This window comes from Lipotes vexillifer, unplaced genomic scaffold, assembly GCF_000442215.2.
Source record: "Lipotes vexillifer unplaced genomic scaffold, Lipotes_vexillifer_v1.1 scaffold2094, whole genome shotgun sequence".
NCBI lineage: Eukaryota > Metazoa > Chordata > Mammalia > Artiodactyla > Lipotidae > Lipotes > Lipotes vexillifer.
The window spans coordinates 1,309,515-1,335,379 of NW_006790887.1; the positions used below are offsets into that span (position 1 = coordinate 1,309,515).

The 25,865-nt window shown below is 44.2% G+C and overlaps 1 protein-coding gene and 1 non-coding gene across 2 annotated transcripts in view; one reads left to right on the forward strand and one right to left on the reverse strand.

Moving 5' to 3' along the window:
- NCAPG2 (non-SMC condensin II complex subunit G2) overlaps positions 1-25,865 on the reverse strand; it is a 62,169-nt gene that overhangs the window by 30,766 nt on the left and 5,538 nt on the right. Inside the window, exons 5-15 of the mRNA XM_007463985.1 lie at positions 24,544-24,698; positions 22,992-23,126; positions 19,967-20,061; positions 17,563-17,632; positions 15,125-15,211; positions 12,333-12,428; positions 11,565-11,690; positions 6,201-6,380; positions 4,971-5,123; positions 681-903; positions 404-507 (exon numbers count right to left, since the gene is read on the reverse strand). Coding sequence (XP_007464047.1) covers positions 404-507; positions 681-903; positions 4,971-5,123; positions 6,201-6,380; positions 11,565-11,690; positions 12,333-12,428; positions 15,125-15,211; positions 17,563-17,632; positions 19,967-20,061; positions 22,992-23,126; positions 24,544-24,698 — 1,424 coding nt within the window. The remainder of the gene's footprint in view (positions 1-403; positions 508-680; positions 904-4,970; positions 5,124-6,200; positions 6,381-11,564; positions 11,691-12,332; positions 12,429-15,124; positions 15,212-17,562; positions 17,633-19,966; positions 20,062-22,991; positions 23,127-24,543; positions 24,699-25,865) is intronic.
- On the forward strand, positions 20,910-20,982 carry TRNAG-CCC (transfer RNA glycine (anticodon CCC)). Its single transcript has one exon. It is a non-coding gene; the product is annotated as a tRNA-Gly (tRNA).

Here is a 25,865-nt window from a genome sequence, read left to right on the forward strand (position 1 = left end):
TATATATACAGAAGCTTAAGGTGAAGAAAACTGGGAAAAGAGTGTCACCAATAATAATTTTTCCTTTGTATTAAATCCTGCTCAAACTCCACAGTGAACTACAAAGGATACACAGAAAGTCTAGAAAATTGCTTATGATCCTCCAAAATAATTAGGTGAAGTATGAGCACTAAAGGAATAAGTAATTTTATTGCTAAGGTAACAGCTTGTGGAAATAACACCTCTGCCTTGCTGCCCTGCCCTTCTCCCGCGGGAGAAGCACCCATCCGGGTCCCCACCCCCGTGGCCCTGGCCCCAGCCCCGTGGCCCCGACCCCGTCCCCATGGCCCTGTCCCCGTCCCCGCGGCCCAGGCCCCAGCCCCGTGGCCCCAAGGTGGTGCCGGGCGGCGGCGGCTCGACTCACGCTCACGTTCTCCTTCCCCGGCTCCTCACTGCCCTCCCCGCATGCACTCAGAGCCCTCCGGATGCAGGCGTTCAAGCAGTGGCGAATCACATGAATCAGCTTTGCTAAAATGTGTGAGACAACCAATAATTAATTTACGTGTATCTTCAACAAAATTTTCTAACAGTGAAATTATAATCCCAAATAATTAAAGTGTTACTTTATGGGAACTCATTAAGAACCACACTGAGCATGAAGCAAACACGCCAGGCTCACGGCGCGGGGCGGGGCTGGGTACCTATGTTGGTGCAGGCCGTGTGCTCGTGCGCGTGCTGGTAGAACCTCCGCGCAGCCGCGTGGTTCATCTGCAGCAGCGTCACGCAGCGCTCGCACCACACCTCCTCGGGCTGGTTCACAGGCAGGAAGGAGTTGAAGATAAGGCCCACCAGGCGCCGAGTGACGGGCAGAGAGTCCGACTCCAGACGGACCAGAATGTGCTCCATGGGGCATATTTTCCAAAACTGTGGATAAAACACATGTGCAGAAGGAGAGTATAATAAAAAAGGAACTAATTTTTACATTCAAGGAAATTCATCTCAAATGATTATACCAGAATCTGTGACTCTTCTGTAGACAAATTAAAATAAACCCGTATTTTAAAAGGCACTGACACATAAGGCAGATAAGCACAAGGCTGCTGGGATTAATTATAATCCATCAGGACCATCAGTGGACCCTCAAATGACAGTTATGATTATCAGTCTAATAATTTTAAAATTTCATAAAACATCACAACTTTGGGCCCATTAATATGAAAAGTGAATTTAAACATATACAACAGGTTTGGCACAGAAAGCTAAAGTGAGTCTCCTGTTTCCCACCTCGGACACAGAGGGACCCCTCACGGTCACCCCTCCCGCCCTCTACTGGGTGCTGCCTGGGTGGCCACAGGCCTCCTCGAGCCACCTCACAGCCACTGCCCACACCTGCACACGGCAGGACTGTCATGCTGCTCCTCAGCGTAAAAGCATCAAAGTCGTCCACTGCCCACAGAAAAGGGCCAAACTTCTCAGCAAGAAATTCAAAACAAGGGGAAACACCACAGAATAATGGAAATAAAATAGACTCTGACAGTACAGTGTTCAAATCCTGTCTCTGTCACTTGTGCAAACACTTAACACTCATCTGTGTAAAGGGGACAGCACCACTGACACAGACTTTCCTCAAGGACCTGGTTCTCATGACCGTCCCCTCTCTCCAGGACTTCCAGTGGACCTTTCTCATCAGCACTTAAGTATGCTCCCCGGTCTCCTCCCCCCCACCCCCCACCCAGGGACCGGCTCCCGCCAGCTGCCCGCCCCCCGCCAGCTGCCCACCTGGCCCTGCCCTCACTCCCACGATACCTCAGTCCACGCTCCAGGTCAGAAGGACCTTATGCATTCAGACAAACATACTCCCCCTCTCCCGAGGAAATGTCTGAGCATCCGACACTACGACCGTTCCCCCACATGCTCCCAGAACACTTCCATGCGCACACTTGGTGTTTCTGAAATAGTCACTGTAGTAAAGACAAGTGCTGCCTGACAGCCATGCCACCAGCTGAGTGTCAACCCCGGAGCGGCCGGCACAGTGACAGACAGATCCCAAGAGGGAAACCGAGGCACTCAGGAGACCAGGGGCTTCTCAAGCCTCAAGACCTCACAGAGTTCAGACCTGCTGAAACCAATATACCCAAGAAACACTGTAGGTCACAGCACAGAGACTGGATCGAGGGGCAGTGCCTAAAAGAGAGGGTTTTCACATTGGAAAGGTTGGCTCCTGAGCCCTCATGGAGACCAGACGACCTTGAACGGAAACTACCGATCGGCACTTACACCAAATGCCAAGGTTCCACGGGTTTTTCTTGCAGTGAACATTCCCCGCAAGTCTGCCTTTCCAGAAACTCCCCATTTTAACCTATTTTTCTTTGATTCACTTTTTCTAAAATAAAATGAAGAACAATTCTGATTAGTTTAGGGTTCTTCAATTACCTGAGGTTTTATTTTATCTAAACACATTACCCACAGGTTGATATTAACATCAGGCAAGACCATAAACAAAATTGCTAACTGGTGTTTCATTCCTAATGTTAAAAATAATTGCATAGGGGCTTCCCTGGTGGTGCAGCAGTTAAGAATCTACCTGCCAATGCAGGGGACACGGGTTAAAGCCCTGGTCCGGGAAGATCCCACATGCCGGGGAGCAACTAAGCCTGTGTGCCACAACTACAGAGCCCGTGCGCTTTAGAGCCCGTGATCCGCAACCAGAGAAGCCACCACAATGAGAAGCCCGTGCACCGCAATGAAGAGTAGCCCCCGCTCGCCGCAACTAGCGAAAGCCGCGCACAGCAACAGACCCAACGCAGCCAAAAATAAAATAAATAAAATTAATTAATTAAAAAATAGTAACTGCATATTAAGAAACCCCCCCCCTTTTTTTTAATAAAGACGTTTCAATATTAGTAACTGTTGATTTGGCCTAAATCTCAGGTATACAATACTAAAAATGTAGAATTTCAAAACAAACCGTAAACAACTTGAAACCCCTAGCACTGACAATGAAAATTATAAACAGAAGCCTAATTAACTAAGTTGGTAACTGCCCCTTGGCCACAGGACATAATTTTATCTAATCAGCTTTAATTCTCTACCATGTCATCATGCCCAGGGCCTTCGCACATAAGATGTGGCTCCTAGATCCTGAGTGCAGCACTGCCAGCATTCACCAAGGAAAGTAAGGAGGTATATATAGCCCTCACTCCTTCAAAGCAATATGTAGGAGGCCAGGCTGTGCCAACGTGCACTAATAACGCAAGCATGGCCAGTGTCAGACAGTGCAGTGGCACACTGCCTATCACGCCAACCTGCTGGATGATCGACCCCCCTTCCTGTTAGCTGCCTCTCCACAGGCCTGTCAATCTCTGACCTTGATTTTCAAGAATTAGCTGGTGCGCCCATAACAAACCTTTCCAGAGACCTCACAGCTAACTCACGCTCTGCCTTGCTTGTGCAAGCCAAGGACTGACATGAAAGAAGCACCTCATTAAAACATTATTCTTCCTTTTCTGCTCGTACTACTCCCCCAAACCCCAAACTCTCCAGTCAGACATTTTGTCCAGGTCTTCCCTGTTCTCCTGGGAAGACCCACAAACCTCAGAACACCTGCCCTGCCCACTGCCTCACCAGCCATCACCTCGGTGATCCTCTGCAAACGGATGCACGCTTCAAACAAAACACTAAGCGGAAACTCCCGTTTCAGATTCAGAACTACACTTTCAACAGGCTGTTATAACAAATTCAACTAAAATCGCAGCTAGCCTTTTTGTTAACAAAATTGACATGCCGATTCTAAACTTTATATGGAAATACAAGCGCCACAAACCACCAAGAGCTCTGAAAGAAGAGCAGAGCGGGAGGACACACACTGCAAGACTTCCTGCCAAGCTGCAGTGAGCTCGGAAGTGCGGCCCTGGCCTGAGGATGGACAGGCAGAGTCCAGAAACAGACCACACACAAGCAACAGATTTTCAACAAACGTACCAAGGCATTACGACTGGGCATGACGTGGGGTATCTGTACCACATGGGTCACGTAAAATATTCTACTTTTCTCATGAAAAAAGTTCACAGTTCAAAATTTGAAGAGCATAAAATAATGCGTATCCTCTGCCGCGGTAAGGCCTCCCCGGCACCCTGTCTCTAGACATCCAGTCCTCTCCCTTTGCCTCAGAGACTGGTGCCAATTTCCTGTTTTCTGCCAGGGATGTGTGAGCCGTAGCTGAGCAAATGCACACATATGTTCCCCGTCCTACGGAGCCAGCAGACCCTACAGCTCTTCTGCACTCGCTCCCACGCGCCTCGCTGAGTGGCCCTTCCTCCTAAGTGCGCTCCTCTCTGTGGCCGCATGGAAGCATTTCCTGGCACGAGTGCACCCCAGGGCCATGCGCTGACCCTAGGCTGACTGACACGTCAGCTTGTTCCCAAATCCTGGGCCTCGACACAACAGCACTTTAAAGTAAATTTCAGAGAGCTACTGTGCAGAGAAGAAAATTCAGTGTTAGCAAGTAATAATGCAGAACCTTAAAACTAACATTTTTAGCCAAAAGCTGAACAGAACCAGAGTTAAGGGAAAACACTCTCCCCTCAGTACTTTACACCAAAATGCACACAAATCAACAAATACCTCCTTGCTTCCTTCTGTAAATGTGGGGGGATGGGGATCTCATACTCACCATTTTCTCAAGTAATATTTTAAGTGCTTACTGTGTGCCAAGCATTTAAATATTTCAACAAAAACTTTCATGTATAGGATAAAAATATAATTTAAGGTGGGGGCTGCTTGCATTAATGTCTTTCAAAAAGAAAACATACATTGACAAAACAAATAAAATTTTATGACACAAACAACTAGTAGAATATACCAGACACCAACTGGTTTAAAATGCAGTCACTGAAACTCTTGGAATTAAAACTGCTTTGTCTTTTTGTTGTTGAAAATAAATGTACTTATTTATTTCGTGTCTTAAGTAAGAAAACCTCTGTTCACCTTACCTTAGCAGCCCTCACAGCCTTAACTTTCAGCAGCATATCAACAAAAGCCACTCTCACTTTCTCCGAATTGTCATGGAGACAGTACTTTAACGTTGGCAAAAGTTGCTCTAATAACGGGTGGCTTAATTTATTATCCAAAAGTATCGGCAGGCACTACAAGAAAGGAGAAAGATAAACAGTTCAAAATTAGAACATAAACCACGAAAAGTTCAGGTAAGAAAAATTCAGTTCCATCTTTACTAAAACTACTAGTGAAATACACATACCCACAGAAAATAACTCTTTTCTAACACCTCTTCATATAAAAAGCATATTTTAATGAATTAGTATGGCTTCAGCACCTGATAATCAGCTCATCCCTTGCTTCATTCAAACAAGACTGAAGCGGTCACAAAATAATTTTTCAGTGCTTTCTCTGAACTACACTTTAAAGGGTTTTATTACAGTTGAAAGAAACCAGAGGACCCTGGTGGAGAGGCCCCAAAGCTGGAGTCTAAGAGTCCTTTTAGGTTCTCTTAACATCCCACAGACTCCCTGTATTTCCTGACTTGATGCTGCATGAAAACGAGGGGCACAGGGCCCGCACGGCCGTGCCCACACCTCACACAGGCGTCCGAGAGACCAGCCCAAGCTCAGACCAGACACGCACGTCTGAAGAGCGGACGCACTCCACCACCTTCTCTTTCCAGCTGTTAGGATACACATTTTTAAGAGACTTTATATTTTAAATATCACTGAAATATTTACAGATAAGCTGATAAATGTCCTGGATTTGCTTCAAAGTAATGGTGTGTGGGGGACGATGGATGCAGCTAAAGTGAAACAAGAGCGGGTGCACCCTAAGAACTGCTGAAGCTGGGTGATGGACAAAGAATATTCTGTAGGCTCTTATTTAAAGTGCATAGAGTGACACACAGTACACACAGTACACACACAAAGCCCATTCTAATGTATAAAAACATTAAACAATTTTAAATACACGCAGCTACTACTCTAAAACGCTATGCCCTCCCCCCAACACATACACTAAAAACTAGTACTATTTCAAGTAGACTATTTTTTTAGAAAACACTTTTGTTTTCTAAAAGGTTACTTTGGATATACAATGAAAATGTCAATAATGCTATATTTATGGAGTAGGGCTATGGGTGATTTTTAAATTATTCTTTCTCTATATTTGAGAACTATTCTACAATAAATAGGCATTGCTTATATAAGTTAAAACCTTACCTTAAAGACAGAACAGCGCACGTCAGCAGAGCTCGTATCAAATGCCAGTTCCTCAGTTACTTTCTTGAGAAGGTCAATAAGAATGGTCGGAGGCAACATCTCCCAGTATTTGGAAGTTATTTTACAAACACCAAGGATCCCTGTGGAACGGACCATCGGATAAGGATCTTCTAAAAGGCTCTATAAGTACAAGAGGGGAAGAGCCTTAATTATCTTGTATTAGTTCGCTTTTTATCAATATTGGCTTTACACACGGGCACAGTGGGCAGTTACAACCTAACAGACGTTTCAAGTCATGAAGTCACACACAGACTCGGGGATCTTCAATTTCTTGTCGTTTCTGCAGCCGAGTGTTTAAGGAGGACATCCAGACGCAGGTGGCGCCTTACCTGCCAACTCTGTCTGCAGGACTCTGCTGACAGCAGGGCCCCCGACACTGGCCCTGCCATGCAGAGGGACACTCAGGGACTTCGGTCAGTCCTGTGAGACACAACCTATTAAACCACTCTCATGAATTTCCAAAATGCTGTAATGCACTAAGCCCAGAATAAAGGGACCCTGCTTGTAAAGAACTGATCCAGGCAGCGGGCGTCCGGGGTTGCTAACAACATAAGTGGCGACGACGTTATGCACCCCTGATGGACGGACACGACAGCCGTGGAGCATCTAACACAACAAACGTGACCCCAGTCAACTCTCTGTTTAACCAACTTACAGGAAATACAAAGGGCAGAGGCACGTATCAGTGACAAGCAGGCTAGGTTCTGTGGGAAATGAGAATAACTAGGCTTCCTCAACAACAACAAAAGCAAGCAAAATAGAAAGAACAAAAGAGAGAGGGAGAGGGAGTGACTGCTAAGTGGGAACTGATCGTCCAAGAGATGAACACACACTGGCCGACCACAACACAGGTCTCATCTGGACACAGGCTCAAACAAAACTGGAAAAAACATCACTGAAATGTCACTGAAAAACAATGACTGGATATTTGATGACATCAAAGAATCACGATTCATCTTACTTTAGTTGTGCCAGTGGTAGGATTACGCTTTAAAAAAGGGTCCCTGGGGCTTCCCTGGTGGCGCAGTGGTTGAGAGTCCGCCTGCCGATGCAGGGGACACGGGTTCGTGCCCCCCTCTGGGAAGATCCCACGTGCCGCGGAGCGGCTGGGCCCGTGAGCCATGGCCGCTGAGCCTGCGTCCGGAGCCTGTGCTCCGCAGCAGGAGAGGCCACAACAGTGAGAGGCCCGCGTACCGCAAAAAAAATAAATAAATAAAAGTAAAAAAGGGTCCCTGTCTTTTAGGGACACCTACTGAAGTAATTAGAGTTGAAATGCTTGCTCAGATCTGCTTCAAAACAGGGGAGAAGAAACCAAGCGGGCCCAGGTCAGTTTCACCGGGACTGTCTGGGGGCACATGGGGTTCACTGTACAAGGCCCTCTACTGCTACGTGTGAAACCTTCTAATTCGAAGTTTAAAAACAAAAATAACCCTTTACTCCACGACTAGACCAAAGGGAGGCCGAGCTGGGGATGAGTGAGTACTTCCTCTCCTGCCCGGCGGTGCCGCAACACCAAGGGGTCCCGCGGGAAAGAGCAAGCAGGGGCCGCTCCGCATACCGCAGGGCAGAGGGCTGCAGGCGGACCCTGCTGAGCCCACACAGAGCTCAGACCAGCCCCAGCCCAGGGCCAGGACTCGGCGGACACAGGGCAGCTCGGGCGTAAGCGACCTGCCGGGAAGGTCTCGAAACAGACACTGGGGGCCAGGTGCACAGGAGAGCCAACAATAACTCCACAACCTCCACGAGAAAGGAGAAAGGAGAGGACGCCACGCAGCAGGAAAGACCCCTCCTTCCCCACCCGGGGACGGTGTGCACCAGCTGGCCTGTTCCTCACGCGGAGCCCAAGGGGAGCCCCGTCTGCTGACAAGCCCCGTGCGTGGATGCAAAACCACGGCCAACTCAGCAGACAAGGAAGAAGCTACGATACTCAGCTCTGCACAACCGGGGAAAACCCAGGCCAGCTGCCTCTTCAACCCAATCCTTTATTCAAAATAGGGATGGAAAAGTGAGGACGACAGGTCACTTGAGAAAACAAACAGCGAGGAAAAAAGATAAAATAAATAAAATAAAAAACAGAAGAGAACATTAGGAATTCACAGGTTTTAAGGCTTTTGTTTTCTATGAATTACTTCCAACATTATTCCTCAAAAATAATTCTGGATAATCACCTTGCGACACACAGTCCCACAGGAGTCAGGGCCCACATCTCTGTCTCCAATCAATCACGCTGTCACCGAGATGGGGGCACTTGACTTGTAAAGCAGTTTCTATGAGGAGAACCACCGCACCTCCCAAACCACAGGCATGCATGGAGGCCTCGATCTGCCACCTCCAACAAGGCCTCCCTCCACTCCAGCTGGAGAAACAGCAGAGCAGAAAGCGTGCAGGACACAGGGTCAACGCTGCCCTCACTTCCTGGACTCCCCCCACCCCGTCCACCCAACAAGACTTGCTGCCACCTACTCAGGCCCTGATCCAGCAGCGTCATGAACTCACCGCCAACCCACAGGCCAGACTGGCCCATGCCTATCCCTGTGTGGTCCACAGGGCGTGAGAATGGTTTTTCACTTCTGAATGGTTGGAAAAAGGAATAATATTCTGTGACACGAGACTATTACATGGAATTCACACTTTGGTGTCTGTGGATCGGTTTCATTGGAACAAGCCACCCCTGCTCCTCCCTGTACACGTGTGGCCGCCTTTGTGTCACAGCGGCAGATGGAACAGCTGTGACCACGTGGCCCGCAGATCTAAAATCACTTCTGTCTGGTCCTCTACAGAAACAACTCCGGCTCTTAACTACTACTGTTATTAACTTAACTACTTCATTGCCCTGCTTCATAAAAGAAGTTAGGAACAAACACACACTGGAAAGTAGAAAAGAAAAAGATTAAGAAGCTTCCCTTTGTCTAAGATTCAAACCAATGGACTGAATTTCATGCTACAGCAGCAGAAAAAAATCTAAAGATACAGGAAAACATCCTTAAAGTTTCAGATACCCTCGACACTAGAAAACAATACAAAATATTTTGGCAGTCCTGGAATAAAATGATTTTGAATACAAAATTCTCGACCTGGACAAACTGTAAACTGTCACAGAAAAATAAAGAACATTTTAGGGCCCAAACAGTTAGAGGCACCTGCCTCCCCAAGGACGCCCTGCGGCAAGGTAGTAGGACCCACTGAGACTCTCTCGGCTCTCACACTCGCTGGCTACCATAACCCCCTCAACATGTACACTGCACTTCCGAAGGTGATTCCAGGCTTCCAGAGGACCTGCTGCTTACACATGAGCCTTTCCCTATCAGTTTTCATCCCAAACAAGACTTAGAGTGGAAACTCTGTTATTGCTGTTTTAAATCTGTTTTGACAGTGACATCTCATTTTTCTTAGATTGTTGACTAAGTCTTGCTACTCGAAAAACATAACCCTATCTCCACTAAGACATATGCAACTTTAAAAACTAACCATAACATGAATGTTTTCTACAACCTACCATTTTTTTAATTTAAAGGAATTATTTAGAATTTAATATTTCTTGTTCTGAAAAAAAAAACACTTAAGTGACTTTGACAATCTTTTAGTGCTTTTCTTTCCTTAAATTCGAACAAAATAGCATGCAATAATTTTTATTTTTTAAATAGTTAATAAAACAAATACAAAATTCACAATGATTAATCCGAATATAGACTGCTCCGAGTTATAGAGGACTCTGTGTGAGTTACAACCCTTTACATATTTTAATGTCCTTTTGTACAGTTATAACCACTGTCATCTTAGGGCTAGGGATTGAGCTAAATGCTTTATAAACAAATTTTCACTGAAACCTCATCACAATCCTATAAAATATTATTCCCAGATTTAAAGAAGAACCAGGACTAGAGAGAGATTAAGTAATTTGAAAGAGACCAGACTTATTAAGTGGGAACTGGCATTCAGAACAAAATGCCTGACCCCACGCTAAATCACTGTGTAAACTGCCATCTGCGGGCTGACAGGTGACCCCAGTCCTGCAACGTCTTCTTCGTATACGGTCAGGTCAGCGGCTGAGGCCAAGCAATCACTGTAGGCTAGTAACACAACGGGTCCAATGTAGGAGCGGTGGTAGCTGGGCCACCGCCACACACTCCATCTTTGCATTCAAATGCAGAGACTTAAACACTCAGGCAAAAACAGAGGTGGTTCATAGATTGGACACCTGCATTAAAAAGAGCAAAAGTTTTTTTCATAGTTTTATGGCTAAAAGCTACCAAAATCTAGTTTTGGTTTGCCCAACAACATCTTTCCACAAAATTAACCATGATCCTCAAAGGGACTTGTAAATAAACATACATGTAGATGAGGCACACATGGCAAAATACTAATGACTGTTCATTTTAGGGGTGTGTGTGTCTGTGTGTGTGGCTGGGTGTTTATGCATGTATATGTGAATGCACGTATGTGAATGCATGTGAAGAGGTAAGTAGACACATACTCATTATACGATTATTTCAACTTCCTGCATGTCTGAGATTTTTCACAGGAGATCAGAAAACAAACAAACCAGAGGAAGTTTTTAGGGCTGCTACGGGTAACCATCATCATGGCATTTTTGCTATCACTTCCTAAAATGTTATTCTACTAACTAGGACAATAAGTAATATTGCTTAGCTTGTGTCAGGAGACCCTGCAAATGTAAAGGGCTGTAGAGAAAGAAGCAGAGGCTCACACTCTCCCACCAGGTGAAAAGATTCAAGATATATAATATCTCGAAATAAATGTCGTATCCTGATGTCCAAACGTCTCATTAGAAAAATCAGTCATCTGAAAAACATCCATTGCAACAGGCGTTACTTGCCTTAAAACATAACCAGTGTGTGTGTGTTCACAACGCTGCCACACAACTTTACAGCAGGCACTATCACCGTGCCCGCTTCACAGATGAAGACAGAAAAGTCAGTGCCCAAATTTGCCCAAAGTTTCACAGCTATCAAACGAGGGATGGAATCAAACCCAAGGTCTGTCCTAACCACTGTTACACTGTCTCTCTGCTAGGGCGACAGGGACACACGTAAGACGCTTAAAACTACACACAATAAACGACTAGATGTTCTAAAGGAGACTGAGACGAAGAGGAAACAGACTATGAGTCCACACTGTCACAGAAGGTACCAGGGAGAGAATGGATTTCCTTGAAGAATGTCAAGATCTGGAAAGTCTGCCATCTGGGGTCAGCACAGGGCAGTTACGGGGGGATGGCCAGGACCCACACGAGGCCCAGATAGAGCTGAAGGCTTAAAGAGCTCGACCACATGAAATACATACATAGAGTTCTTCAAATTGTTTCTGAATTTCACTATCCATCTCAATGGCATTAAAGTTTGGATCCCTAATAGGAAATGCTTCAACAAACAGGAGTGCAGCATTGGACCGGACTTCCGAGTTTCTGGCCTGGAATAGTGGAAAGAAGAGTTTCAGAATCCAAAGAGCGAGCTGACATTCAAAGGCTTCAGTGTAGAATTCCTAAAGTAATGCTTCTAGTGTCTCAATACAGACTTATCTACAAATTAAAGACAACTGTAACGTTTAAACTAACCAAACTTGTGAGACCTTCCTTAAGTGAAGCTGAACTCCCAGCTCCATGTCGACAGATATTAAAATATGTTTCCTTGCTTCAAAGCCCATCTTGTGTCATTAAGAAACAGTGACCATCATGTCCCGCTCCCAACACCAGCGTCACCTGTGTTGAAAATTACCCGTGTGCTCGTCTGACCACTCCTCAGACTGCTGTCATCTTGCCCCCCAGTCACCAGCAGGAGGTCCTGAGGACCAGGACGGTACAGCCCAGCTCTGCTGGTTTACTTATTAGCATGACTACCCTCCTTCCAGCTGTGCAGTCCGCACTAAACCAATTCAGATTCCCAGTTTAAGAAATGCTTTTAATAAAAGAATAAAATATTCACCCGAAATCTCACAGCATTCCCAGCCTCGAGTCTTACTTTTAGTACCTTACTGCAATTCTGAATTAGAGTATGTGAAGCGCAAAAGCATAATTAGCATTCTAAACAGAGAGAGACTATTTAAGAGGTGTACCTTTAATCCTCTCCAAAGGATGGGCTTATATAATCTGTAAAGCATCTCTTCCACTCCCTGCCGAACTTCCTTTTGACGATGAAGATAACTCAGCACCTAAGAGCCAAGAACAGAAGAACAGAATGGTAACATTGGTGTTTTCAAAAAAGCATCAAAGATCCTACTTTGAGGAAACAACAGGGAGCATAGGCTACACCTTATTCTTATTCTTGACAATTCTTTCTAACAGGAACCACAGTGGAAAGACATGCTGATAGCACGGAACATGGAAATCATGCAAAAGGTATCTATGGTGGAGAGAAAGACCCACGGCCTTGGGCTGTACAAAGGTTTGGGTTCCAGCTTCTACTCTTCTACCAGTAGCCACAAAACCTCATAAAAAGTCACTTACACCTCTGACCTTCAGGGTCAAATGAAAAATGAGTCAGCCTAAGTGCTTTCTACAACCCACTCTGATTCTACAATGCACTGGCTACAACAGTCTTTTGTTTCAAGAACCTATATTGGGCGTTCAAAAACAGGATATACAGTCAGCCCTTCATATCCACAGATTCTGCATCTGTGGATTCAACCAAGCCTGGATAGAAAATATTTGGAAAAAAAAAAAATTCCAGAAAGTTTCAAAGCAAAACTTGAATTTGCTGCTTTACTAGCAACTATTTACATAATAGTTACATAGTATTTACAACTATTTACACTGTATTAGTTACTGTAGTAATCTAGAGATGATGTAAAGTGTATGAGGATGTATAAGGCACTGGAGCATCCGTGTATTTGGTACTAAATCCCCCGCAGATCCCGAGGGGTGACTTTATCTCAAACAGGTGTCACTGCCTAGTGATCCTTTCCAGGAGAAACTTAACTTAGATGTCAAGTTCATCCCCAAACTCATGGATAATCAGAAAACACACTGCTCTTTTAGCTCCATCCCTTTGTTCTCTTCTACTCCCTTTTTAACCAGCCAGAATCTTCCAGCAACTCTTCACAGACTCCTGCCCCCAACAACAATCAATGTTGCCTTTTTCCTTAATTCACAACTCTTGGAGCTAAAATTATATTAATGAAAAATGGAAAAAATTTTTAAATTAGGCTATAAAACTACAGATTATACTTTAAGCAAACTTGAATCAATTTTGCCCTAAAAACTACAATCTGGGGATTATTTTTTTCTGATTGTTAATTTTTCATTTAGGAGATTTTAGCCTATCGTTTGTTTTTCTGTGTACAATATTAATTTGTTATCAATGGTATACTCACTTCATAGAAAGCTTTTAAACAGCTGTACTGAGATACAATTCACATACCATAAAAGTCACCCTTAAAGTGTATATAGTTCAGTGGGTTTTAGTATATTCAGAGTTGTGCAACCATTACTACTACCTAATTTTAGAAGATTTTCATCAACGATATGACGATTTCTTACTTCCAAATGACTCCTAAGGTATTTCCTGAAGCTTCTTTCAATATAGCAATAAAATGACTTATCAGGTAAATTTGATATTTATCAAAAAAAGGATTTGAGAAAGAAGCTATAATGTGTTATAAGCAGTAGGAACAATTACTCGGAGTCCAGGAATACATTTCATTTGAAAAGTGAAATCTAATATTCTGCCTTTCAATTCCTTCTGTGCCTTTTCCCATAAATTTAACAAATGATGATACCTATACTTATAATACCTTAATCACTCACACTACCACAGCAGAAAATCAGGTATGAAAAAGTCTTTAGTTATTTGGTCCAAGAGTGAAGCAACTACATTACACATCTGTACAGTTTAACATGACGTTATTCTTTATGATTAAATAGAATCTGAAACGCCAAATCATACACATGAAGTAAGTGACCCCAACTGTCCTACAGCTTATGAAGCACCTGGGATTGTGTGTGTGCTGCGGGGGGTGGAAGGGGCATGTGGATACATTTATCCCTGGTTCTTTATCTTTGGATAATGCAAAGTAAATCATCAAAAACATAAAAGAAATGTTTTTTGTTCATTCAAACTTAATATAATTAGTAAATTTACATCCTACAAATAATAGTTTCACTATACAAAAAAATAAAGAGGTAGCCTTTCTTCCCTCAGCTTGACACACAGTTGCCAAGACTAACAGAAAGCAAAGAAGGCGTCGCCCCTGGATTAGGGCACTGACCAGCACCACAGGCCAGACCTTCCAATTCCTTCCCCAGGGTCACTGTGATCAGCCAACTCCTGTCAGTGTAAAAACCACACTGACAGCAGAGCCCTGTTTAGTCAGTCCAGGGTCACTGTGATTAGCCAACTCCTATCAGTGTAATAACCACACTAACAGCAGAGCCTTGTTTAGTCAGATCATGCACAACATGAGGATAAAATCTATATCCAAATTCTGAGACTACCTTTTAAAAATAAAACTGTATCAAGAGAAACTATCAAAGCATTTACTCAATTTGGCTTGCAGACTACAAAGTGGAAATATAATGTATGAGAGTAAATAAAAAATAATCTTGAATAGCCTCTTTTTTTGAAAACAGTGGTAGTGGCAGTAAGGAAGTGACGATTCTATGCATTTTTATGTCGAATAATTTAATTAAAGTTGTTTGAATAAAGTTCTGATGTCATAACAGTAGACCTTTGTTTTCCTAATCAAAACTTTGGTGGCAGGGTAAAAGTCCCAGGTTCCAAGTATCAAGATTCTGAGAAATCCTTTTAACAGATGCCTGTGAAAGCTTAACAAAATTTCACAAAAACAATTATCTGAAAACAAAAAAGATGAGACATGATTTTCAAAAGTGCTGTGAGAGTGTGGCTCACCTCGCGCACCCTGGTGTGCACTGGAGACTTCCGAGGAAGGTGGACCCCATGGTACAAGAAGTCCTGGATGCAGCCATTTTCGATGGCCTGCAACAACACCGAACGCGAGAACTTGGGTGAGTGCATTCCCACAGACAGCAGGACAGGCAGTACGGCGGTCAGAGCACAAAAGGACCATCTGATCTGTTCATCTTCTATTTCATGAGGGAAGAAGCCTGGATCCTTTCATCAGAGCTTTTCGACTTCAAGTCTACACCTCTTAGAACTCCTTTCATCTTCATATACCAAAGAGAACTTTTAGTTTCCTTTGTCTTATTTGATGAAATATCACATTTGTGCTAAATAGCAGGGCACTGGAGCCTGGTTCAAGCCAGACAGGGCTCAGAGACTGAGGGGGGCCGGGGAGCACCCTCTCCTGAGTCATCCTGATAATCTCAGAAGACTGGATATGTTCCAAGAGCCCCCCCAGAACAGACAATGAACTACCTCTAAGGTGGGGGCCATGATTCCAAACTGACCAAAACACCACCTTTCAGGGCTGCCACAGAGAAGGGCGGGGCAGGGGTGGGGATGTGGCAGCTCCTCGTTCAAGCCAGGACAGTGAAGGCCTGGTGTGTTAGCCTGCATTCTGCCTCCATACCCAGGATTCCATGGTTTTAGGGAAGGAGATAAGGAAAACTTGCTACTAACATTTTTACCTCTTCTCCATTAACTCTGAACTGTCTGACTTGCAATAACATAGGAGACACACGGCACTGCCACTCAAGTGTCTGGGCCACAAAAGTTGACCCCTGAGAGCTAACTACCAGAACATGGACAACCTGCAACTGACCCAGGCTTTTCAACATTATCAATGGCAGACATTTTTTTTTAAAGAGAAGAGTGAGGAACGCTCTAAGAGATTTAAATGCTGTAACAAGCAAATGCAATTGGGAGACTTGCTGGATCCTGATTCCAAAAAAACTATAAAAAGACATTTTTTAAACAAAGCAGAGAAGTTTAAATATGACCCAATTAATTTTTTAAATACGCAGGAATTATCGTTAATTTTGTGAGGTATGATAATGGCCCTGTATAACCATACTTTTTAGAGATGCATAGACTGAAGTACACATAAAAAAGGTGTCACGTCTGGAATTTGCTTTAAAAACTTGAGGGGACAGAGGGAAGAGAGGGAAGGGAGTGAAACTGAGAGGTACAAATTGCTAGTACTAATTTGGTACAGATCTAGTCAAAATTAAATTTTAAGTTACAAACTCCTATTTTTTAAACCACTATTGGAGAAAAGGGGAACAAATACTCCTTCCTGTGAACAAGTTTCATGCAGTAATAAAGCAATGCAAAAAAATGCATAACAATGTCCCGGTTCTGCCATTTCTCCAAAAAATTATACACTGTAAAACTATTCTACAAGTTGTCAGCAGGGGAACAGAAGTGGTAAGTTTTAGTTTTCCAGAAGTAGATGTCAGTGATAGACCCCAGTATAGTTAACTAAAGCTTAAGCTGGGCAGGAGAGCAGAGTGGGCAGAAATAAACTCCAAACATCCGGTGGTTAACCTCCCCTCTCCCCACACCCACCAGTCCAGGGCCTGCTCCCCCAGGAGGAAAGACCCCTTTATGACTTAAGAGTAAAAATTTTACCCTCAGAAGGAAAAAAACACATCTAAGAACCTAGTATGAGAAAAACATAAGGGATATCAGACAAAGACACTTTCTTTTGATTTTTTTCCAAAAGAGCCTGTGAATGTTTAATTGTGACTGTGAATTACACAGCCAGAATGTAGGTGTTATAGTCATTAAAGGTTAGCTGTATTCAAACAGTCTTTAAATTCTCAAACGACGTTGTGAAAGAGGTGGCCTGAGGGTCCCGAGGAGCACTGGCCAGAAGAAACAGGACCCAAGCCACAAACACAGTTCTAAACTTTCTAGATGCCACATTAAAATCAGCAAAAGAAAAAGGTAAACTTGTTTTAATAATATATTTTGTTTAGTCCAATATATCCAACACACTATCATTTCAACATGCAATCAATATTCTTTTTTAAATAACCACGAGATATGTTACATTCTTCTTTTTCCACACTGTCTTCCAAGTCTGGTGAGTTTCTTACATTTACAGCCCATCTCAGTTTGGACTGGCCACGTTTCAGAGGCCCGGCAGCCACACGTGGCTGGGCACTACAGGTCTAGAGCTGCCAAAATGCCTGGGGCAAAAGTCCTGATTCCACTCAAACTACACAGCACAGTGAGTCACGGGCATCTTGAGGCTGTGCTCAGGCACGGACGCGACCTTGAATGCGCGTGGAGGACGCTCACCATGGGCTTTAGCGTGACAGACAAGCATCAGCACAGGTTTCAAATGGCCCTACTGTAGCTACTTATTTAGTAACCAGAACACAATAAAAACGTTAACATTTCATAAAACGAAAAGGAAATACCTCTAATATTTTCCCTGAAGCCTTTTTCCAAGCTCTGAAATAAACTTCTGCAATGTGTACCATCAAAGATCTAGAAGAAAAAATCCAAAAATTTTAATGCAAGTCAGAAGAATTATATTTTCAACGTGTACCATTTCAGGAACTCTCCTCTCCTCGGGAAGAAGAAACTGTTTTGGACTAGCGCTTTGCAAAGCAGAGATATGTGATCCACCTGCAGCAGGAAGTAGAAAACAAAAGTCCAGAGAAGGAGGACTGAAATATCAAACCATTTCTTCCTTCTCAGTCCGGCTTCCCCAGAACTTTATTATTTCCTATAAAACTATGACACATAGCCCAGAACCAAATCCTTAAGTAAAAAACCTTTAAATATAAGTACACATTTTGACTTGAAGTCATTTTGGACTTTCCGGACTAGTTCGCCCAGGTACAGGGAGCCCTAAAATACCAGGGTTGACTTAGAATCATAATTAGGAAAATCTGCTGGTTCAACCTAAACATTCTGCAAATGAGCGAACAGGAGAAAGCATTCTAGTAAACAATCAGAGATCCAGAATCACATCCCAGCTCAATACTTACACAGCTGCCTGATGTAACCAGGCCCACCTCAAGAGTTTGAGGATTCGGTTTTTTTTTTAGATTCCATATATATGTGCTAGCATACGGTAATTGTTTTTCTCTTTCTGACTTACTTCACTCTGTTTGACAGTCTCTAGGTCCATCCACCTCACTACAAATAACTCAATTTCATTTCTTTTTATGGCTGAGTAATATTCCATTGTATATATGTGCCACACCTTCTTTATCCATTCATCTGTCGATGGACACTTAGGTTGCTTCCATGTCCTGGCTACTGTAAACAGTGCTGCAACGAACATTGTGGTACATGACTCTTTTTGAATTATGGTTTTCTCAGGGTATATGCCCAGTAGTGGGATTGCTGGATCCCATGGTAGTTCTATTTTTAGTTTTTTAAGGAACCTCCATACTGTTCTCCATAGTGGCTGTATCAATTTACATTCCCACTGACAGTGCAAGAGGGTTCCCTTTTCTCCACACCCTGTCCACCATTTATTGTTTGTAGATTTTTTGATGATGGCCACTCTGACTGGTGTGAGGTGATAACCTCATTGTAGTTTTGATTTGCATTTCTCTAATGATTAGTGATGTTGAGCATCCTTTCATGTATTTGTAGGCAATCTGTAAAAAATACGGAACACTTCACGAATTTGGGTGTCATCCTTGCACAGGGGCCATGCTAATCTTCTCTGTATCATTCCAATTTTAGTATATGTGCTGCCAAAGCAATCACAAGGATTCGGTTTTAAAATGCAGCCTCGGGCTTCCCTGGTGGTGCAGTGGTTAAGAATCTACCTGCCAGTGGAGGGGACACGGGTTTGGGCCCTGGTCCGGGAAGATCTCACATGCCGTGGAGCAAATAAGCTCGTGCACCACAACTACTGAGCCTGCGCTCTAGAGCCTGAGAGCCACAACTACTGAGCCTGTGTGCCGCAACTACTGAAGCCCATGTGCCTAGAGCCCGTACTCCGCAACAAGAGAAGCCACCACAATGAGAAGCCCGTGCACCACAACGAAGAGTAGCCCCCGCTCGCCGCAACTAGAGAAAGCCCGTGCGCAGCAATGAAGACCCAACGCAGCAAATATAAATCAATCAATCAATCAATCAATCAATCAATCAGCCTCCTTCAGCCCCGGAGCAGATTAAGTACTTGGCCGTGAATCCAGCAGATAGCTCCAAATGCTCTCAGGGCCCAGAGGCTGGGAGCTCGCACAAGGGCATGCTTCCAAGCCCCTTCCCTAAGACCTCTTCCCACCAACCACATAGCTCAGTCCATGGGAAATGGCACGCTGCACGTTACGTCCAAAGGTACCAGAAGTGCTAGTAACGTGGGCTTTACTATGATTGAAGCTGAAATTTAACTGGTAAATAATTTGACTATTTAAAGAACTACCACAAAGTAAAATCTTAATTTCAGTGTCACTATGGGAAAAAAAATGGTTTCCTATAACAAGGAAAAAAAATATCCAGTGATACAACAGTACATAATAAATAATAGTTTAAGAGATAATTTTTAAAGCTTCTAATGCATTAATATAATTTAAAAGTCAGGTCACTCGGGCTTCCCTGGTGGCACAGTGGTTGAGAGTCCGCCTGCCGATGCAGGGGACATGGGTTCGTGCCCCGGTCCGGGAAGATCCCACATGCCGCGGAGCGGCTGGGCCCGTGAGCCGTGGCCGCTGAGCCTGCGTGTCCGGAGCCTGTGCTCCCAACGGGAGAGGCCACAGCAGTGAGAGGCCCGCGTACCGCAAAAAAAAAAAAGTCAGGTCACATAGAAACTTTCAAAACCACACTAAGCACAAAATATTAATGACCCTTAATACTTACTTTTGTAATCCTTGTAACTGGTTTTTAATGGTGCCATGGATCATTTTAATGAAATTTATATTCCAGTTGAAGAGAGAACTGAGAAATCTTCTTCCCTATAAATTAAAAAAATAGAATATAATGTTAAAATTGCAACCAAATAAAAAGTTCCCAGGAACCAAAAAACAAACATTCTTTGAAAGTGTAGTAACACTAAAGTTTGCTACACTCAACAAGGAAGCATCCATACTTCTAAGTTAGAATCTACACACTGAAGCTGCACTTGAGCACAGTGCTTTGGGTGGCAGCCCTGTGTGGGGATGGCGGCGGGAGGCTCGGAGGGACCAAGCTGGGCAGCAGCAGAAGGTGGGAGGCTCCCCGTGAAGGGCGGAGCAGCAGGCACCTCTGGGCTACTCCTGTCCGACCACAGGGTGACCCAGATAGCTACCCCACAGCCCAGCAGGCAAGTTAAATGATGCATCAGCACTTCACTCTGGCTCTGTCCTGATGTCTCCACAACCTAAAATCAAAGAATGCTTGAAATCTAGCATCTTGGGGTGGGAATGGAACTGAACATCACTTCATTTCATCTTTTATAAAAGAAAAAACCAAGAGCTTATGAAGTTAAGAGGCTGAGTATTTGCCAAGGTAGAATCTTCAAATACATATAGTCCCCATATATTATATGTAGTTATAAATGTCATACATATATCATATAATATTAATTTTTATGCATACTACTAGATTACACATGTGAACCTAAAAAGCAAGATTATATTTACTCTCTACAGGGGGAATAAAATACATCTGCCCAGAGTTTGCCTGTGAAGGGCACCATCACCTTCTCACTGCTACCAGCACACCAGTGTCTGGAGTCCTACAGACGCACAGCACACTTTGATACAAAAGGCAGGGTAACCATGCTTGCAACAGGTAAGTTTTTTAAAAAGTATTTACTGGGACTTCCCTGGCAGTCCAGTGGTTAGGACTCTGCGCTCCCAATGCAGGGGGCCCAGGTTCAATCCCTGGTCGGGGAACTAGATCCCACATGCATGCCGCAATTAAAGATCCCACATGTGGCAATGAAGATCCCACCTGTGGCAACTAAGACCCAGTGCAGCCAAATAAATTTTTTCAAAAAGTATTTACTGGAAGTAACTTGCCAGTAGAGTATAGAAGAGATTTATTGTTTACCAAGAATGACTGGAAACTGACATGACCAAATTAATGACTGATTAGGAAACTAAGTTTAGATATTTTAAATTCAAAAGAGCACATCAATTTAAAAAAGGAGAGAGCTTTAAGACACACACGTGTATATTTATGTCTACACCTGCACATATGTATGTGTGAGACAAGCACACTTCATCCACTGCTATGTATAAGTCAATATAAATAAAGTTTATTTATCTGAATCCACTCTTTTTTTTTTTTTTTGCGGTATGCGGGCCTCTCACTGTTGTGGCCTCTCCCGTTGCGGAGCACAGGCTCCGGATGCGCAGGCTCAGCGGCCATGGCTCACGGGCCCAGCCGCTCCGCGGCATGTGGGATCTTCCCAGACCGGGGCACGAACCCGTGTCCCGTGCATCGGCAGGCGGACTCTCAACCACTGCGCCACCAGGGAAGCCTCTATCTGAATCCACTCTTAACTTCTTTACTCTCCCAAATTTCACAACAACCCTGGGATACTCAGGGCAGAGGCCATGCATCCAGCGTCTTCCCAACAATGATGATGGGAGAGTAGCAAGAGCACAATCAGGGCACTTCCTGTCCTGCAGGCACTAAAAGCTCTATGAATGGCCTCGTGTGCCACTCAAGGGAATCCTGGGAGAGGGCACCTGCTGCTCCTATTTTACAGAAGGAAATGCTTAGATTGAAAAGAGTGTGATCAAGGTCACCACCTACTCAGTGGACAAACAGGGGTCTGAACACAGCCTGTCTGACCCCGAGAGCTGAAGGTCTTGGCCAGTGTGGCCAGTCATCTGGTACAGCCCTTTAACCTTGCCAGCAGAGACTGTCCGTGGGGAGTGGGCAAACTGGGGTCAAATCCTTCACTCCCCTGGCCAGCTGTGAGGGTGAAACCTTGAGCAAACTCTTCATTTAGGGTCCGCCCCCCTCCTCCAGAAGGTCCTTCCCCACACATCCTTCGGGGGGGTGACAACTGCCTCCTTTTGCCTCCAATGAGGTCTGCCAGGCCACAAGTAATCAGAAGAAGGCTACATTCTATAATAAAAAAATGTGCTTTGCATCCCCGGCATGGAGATACAGTCGATCTACAACAACTACAGAAAACTCCTAAGACAACGGACCAACGTGTCCAAGAGAACCAGACAAGCCACTCTGCAATTTTTAATCCTCTGGTAGCCACATTAATAAAAGTAAAAAAGATTAAATTAACTTTGATAATATATTTATATAGTCCAATATATCCAAAATATCATTTAAATATGTAATAAATATATAAAAATTATTAGTGGGATATTTAACATTCTTTTCCCGTATTACGTTTCAAATCTGTGTGTAGTTTTCACTCAAGGCCACAACTGGACTGGCCACATTTCATGAGCCTGCTCAATAGCCACATGTGGGAGTCACCACCAGTGGAAAATGTAGCACTGGGCCAGAAGCCTCTGTTTGGATTTATTGGATGGGTAGGAAAAAGAAACCAAGAATACTGTGTGATGATGGGTTTGAGTTATATGCCAATTAACCTGAAATTAGGGCAGAGGGTCAGATCCATGGGGAAGTGCTTGCTCAACCTTATTTTTATTCATTTTTAATTTAAAATGCAATCATGGTTCCCCCAGGATTCACACAGCCACCTGTTACCTTCTGATTTAATGATGAAATACACAAGGACTTGGAAAACGTTTGCTTAACACTGCCATGCAGTAAAAATGAATTGCAAAAAATACAATAGCTCTTGATAGTTAAGCTGACTCTTATTAATACACTGAGCATGATGCAAACAGCAAACACATGAACTTAAGAAAAACTTCCATTAAAAAGCAGTTCACAAACACACCAAAAAAGAAAAACCATTTACCTCTTCTTTTCTGATATAATTAACATTTATGAAGCACTCAAGCAGCATGTCTTTAATTTCTCTACTTTCCTCCAAATCATAATCAAAGCAATATAAAGCTTGATGGATACGCCATAGCCGACAGATGTCTGCACCCTGGGAATGACATGAAAAGAAAAACGTCTGAGTTTTTCTTTTATAAAGGGTAAGGTCACATTTCAAAATAACTATGAGACTATTTTATATCATCAAAAAAAGAAACAATGACAAGAGAAAACATCTTAAAATTTGCAAATGGAGCTCTAGAGAACATTTTCTTAAAACCTAGGCAAAAGCAAGCAGAGACGCTGACAGACAGTGCTGCTTGCCAGTTTTGTGCGACGAGGATGAGTCTATGCTGACCAGTGTGGAGCATCAGCCACAGCTGGCTATGGAGCCACTGACATGGGACTGGTGCCACCGAGGAAACAAATCTTTAACTTTCTTAACTTGAAATGTAAATGGCCCTGTGTGGCTAGCGGCTACTGTGGTAAAGGCACAGGTGTAGAACATAAGGAAGACGTTAAATAGAGTCTTGATTTAAAAGCTGAACAAAAAGGGCAGTGAAAATGGATTTTAAGAAGGCAAACCAGTGATGGCTTAAGGCTAAGTTCTGACACAAACCAAGATTTTTCAAATCATTCCTATGGCCAGAAGAGAAAGTCAGAGCACTAGCTGAGGACACAGCCAAAAAGGTTCTTTTCTGCCATATAACTGACTGCTCCTGGGAGGCCACAGTGAGACGGACTCTCCCACGGGTGGTAAGAACGTGACCAGCTGTGAGCTTTATAGAAAGCTGTTGGCAATGTGTACCAAGAGCTCCAAGTTCAAAGCCACTGACCTACAAATTTCACTTTGTAGGTACCTTTGTAGGAACCTGTGACAAGTAAGTAAAGATGTGAGGGGGGCGGTCAAAGAGAAATCCCCAAAGATCCCTAGAATCACAAGGGTCACCTTGGCTGTGGGATTATGGACGATTTTTCTCTTCCTCATTTTCCCTCTTCTTCATTTGCCCAATTTTCTAAGATGAACATAAGTATCTGCCGTTGTTTGATCAGGGAAAAATACTGCTCTTTTTCTGGATTTCTGAATTGTATACCAAAGACTGAAGGATGAGAAACAGCCCAAGTTACACTCGACCCTCACCATGCCCTCTGTTGGCCCCACCGAAGCTTCCTCAGGCCTGGGCTGCAGTCCACAGCCCCACCCTGGCTGCCCTCCTGCCCAGCGCCCCCTCGGGTCTGCAGGCCCTCCCTGACCGCCCCACCCGCTTCTGTCCTTCCCTGAGCAATTCCCACCATGGGGACAGCCTCTCAAAGGCCACATACCGAGGAAGACGGGGAGAAAGCCTGCGTACGACCACTCGTGCAGCCTCTGCCCACCTTCGACTGCCCACCTCTGAATATCCTCCAGTGCAAAACCCTAACTGAAAGCCACTGGGCCAGGCCTCTAGCAAGCAAACACAATTACTAACTGGTATAAACACCTGCACTTTCAAGTAACACGCAGCATGTACTTTAGAAAGCGAACACACTGTTTTCGTCTTGAGACTTCTCCTCAGCAGCATGATGAAAGCAGTCTTCCCCATGTCCTCCTTGGCAGGAAGGCCTCTCTCCCACCACATCACACACAGATCCTGGATGGAGCCCTGTAGCTCTCGTTCAGACTCAGGTAGCGCATACAAAATACCTACAATGGAGCAGTCATTGCGCGATGAGTAAAGTGAACCAGTGTTAGGCCATATTCAGCTGTGTAGAGCACTATGACTTAAAAGGTTTGCCAAGCAAATATCAGCTTATGTTTAACTTGCCAAAGATTTGTACACATTATTTATGGGAAACAAATGGTATTAATTATAAAATTGTTTTCCACTGTTATAAAAGCAGACCCAGGGCTTCCCTGGTGGCGCAGTGGTTGGGGGTCCGCCTGCCGATGCAGGGGACGCAGGTTCGTGCCCTGGTCCGGGAAGATCCCACATGCCGCGGAGCGGCTGGGCCCGTGAGCCATGGCTGCTGAGCCTGCACGTCCGGAGCCTGTGCTCTGCCACGGGAGAGGCCACAGCAGTGAGAGGCCTGCGTACTGCAAAAAAAAAAAAAAAAGCATACCCAGTAGAACCGAGAATTTTAGAACTGGAAGACCCAGAGAGGGCCTATTGTCCAAACCTCTAATCTACAAGAGGCAGACGCTGGGCTCCAAATCTGAGTGTAGAGACGCCCAGGGCAACGCTCAGCAGTAGTAACCAGCAACACACTACAACCATCCCTCAGTCTGTTGGCCTCAAGTTCTGGCTCACTGGTGAAAAACAGTAAAAGCAACTATTATAATGAATACAAAAGCTATAGTACTGTTATTAACAGAAGAGCTCAAGAACTAATTTAAAATACTGATAATGTGCTCATAACTGTAATCCACAGACATCCGAATGCCATTACTCTGATGTAAAATTCCTGAATTAATGGGGAATTTTTTTTTTTTTTTTTTGCGGTACGCAGGCCTCTCACTGCTGCGGCCTCTCCCCCTGCGGAGCACAGGCTCCGGACGTGCAGGCCCAGCGGCCACGGCCCATGGGCCCAGCCACTCCACGGCACGCAGGATCCTCCCGGACCGGGGCACGAACCCAAGTCCCCTGCATCAGCAGGCGGACTCCCAACCACTGTACCACCAGGGAAGCCCAAGGGATTGATGCACAATATTAGCACTCATCATTTCATAAAGCATGTAGGGAGACTGAAGATAAACTGGTGGTAACACCCACAAGCATTTGGGAGCTACTTTCATACTGGTTAGGATAACTTCTTAATAAGACACATTATTTCAACACAAGAATTCTTAATAAAACAGCATACTAAACAGATA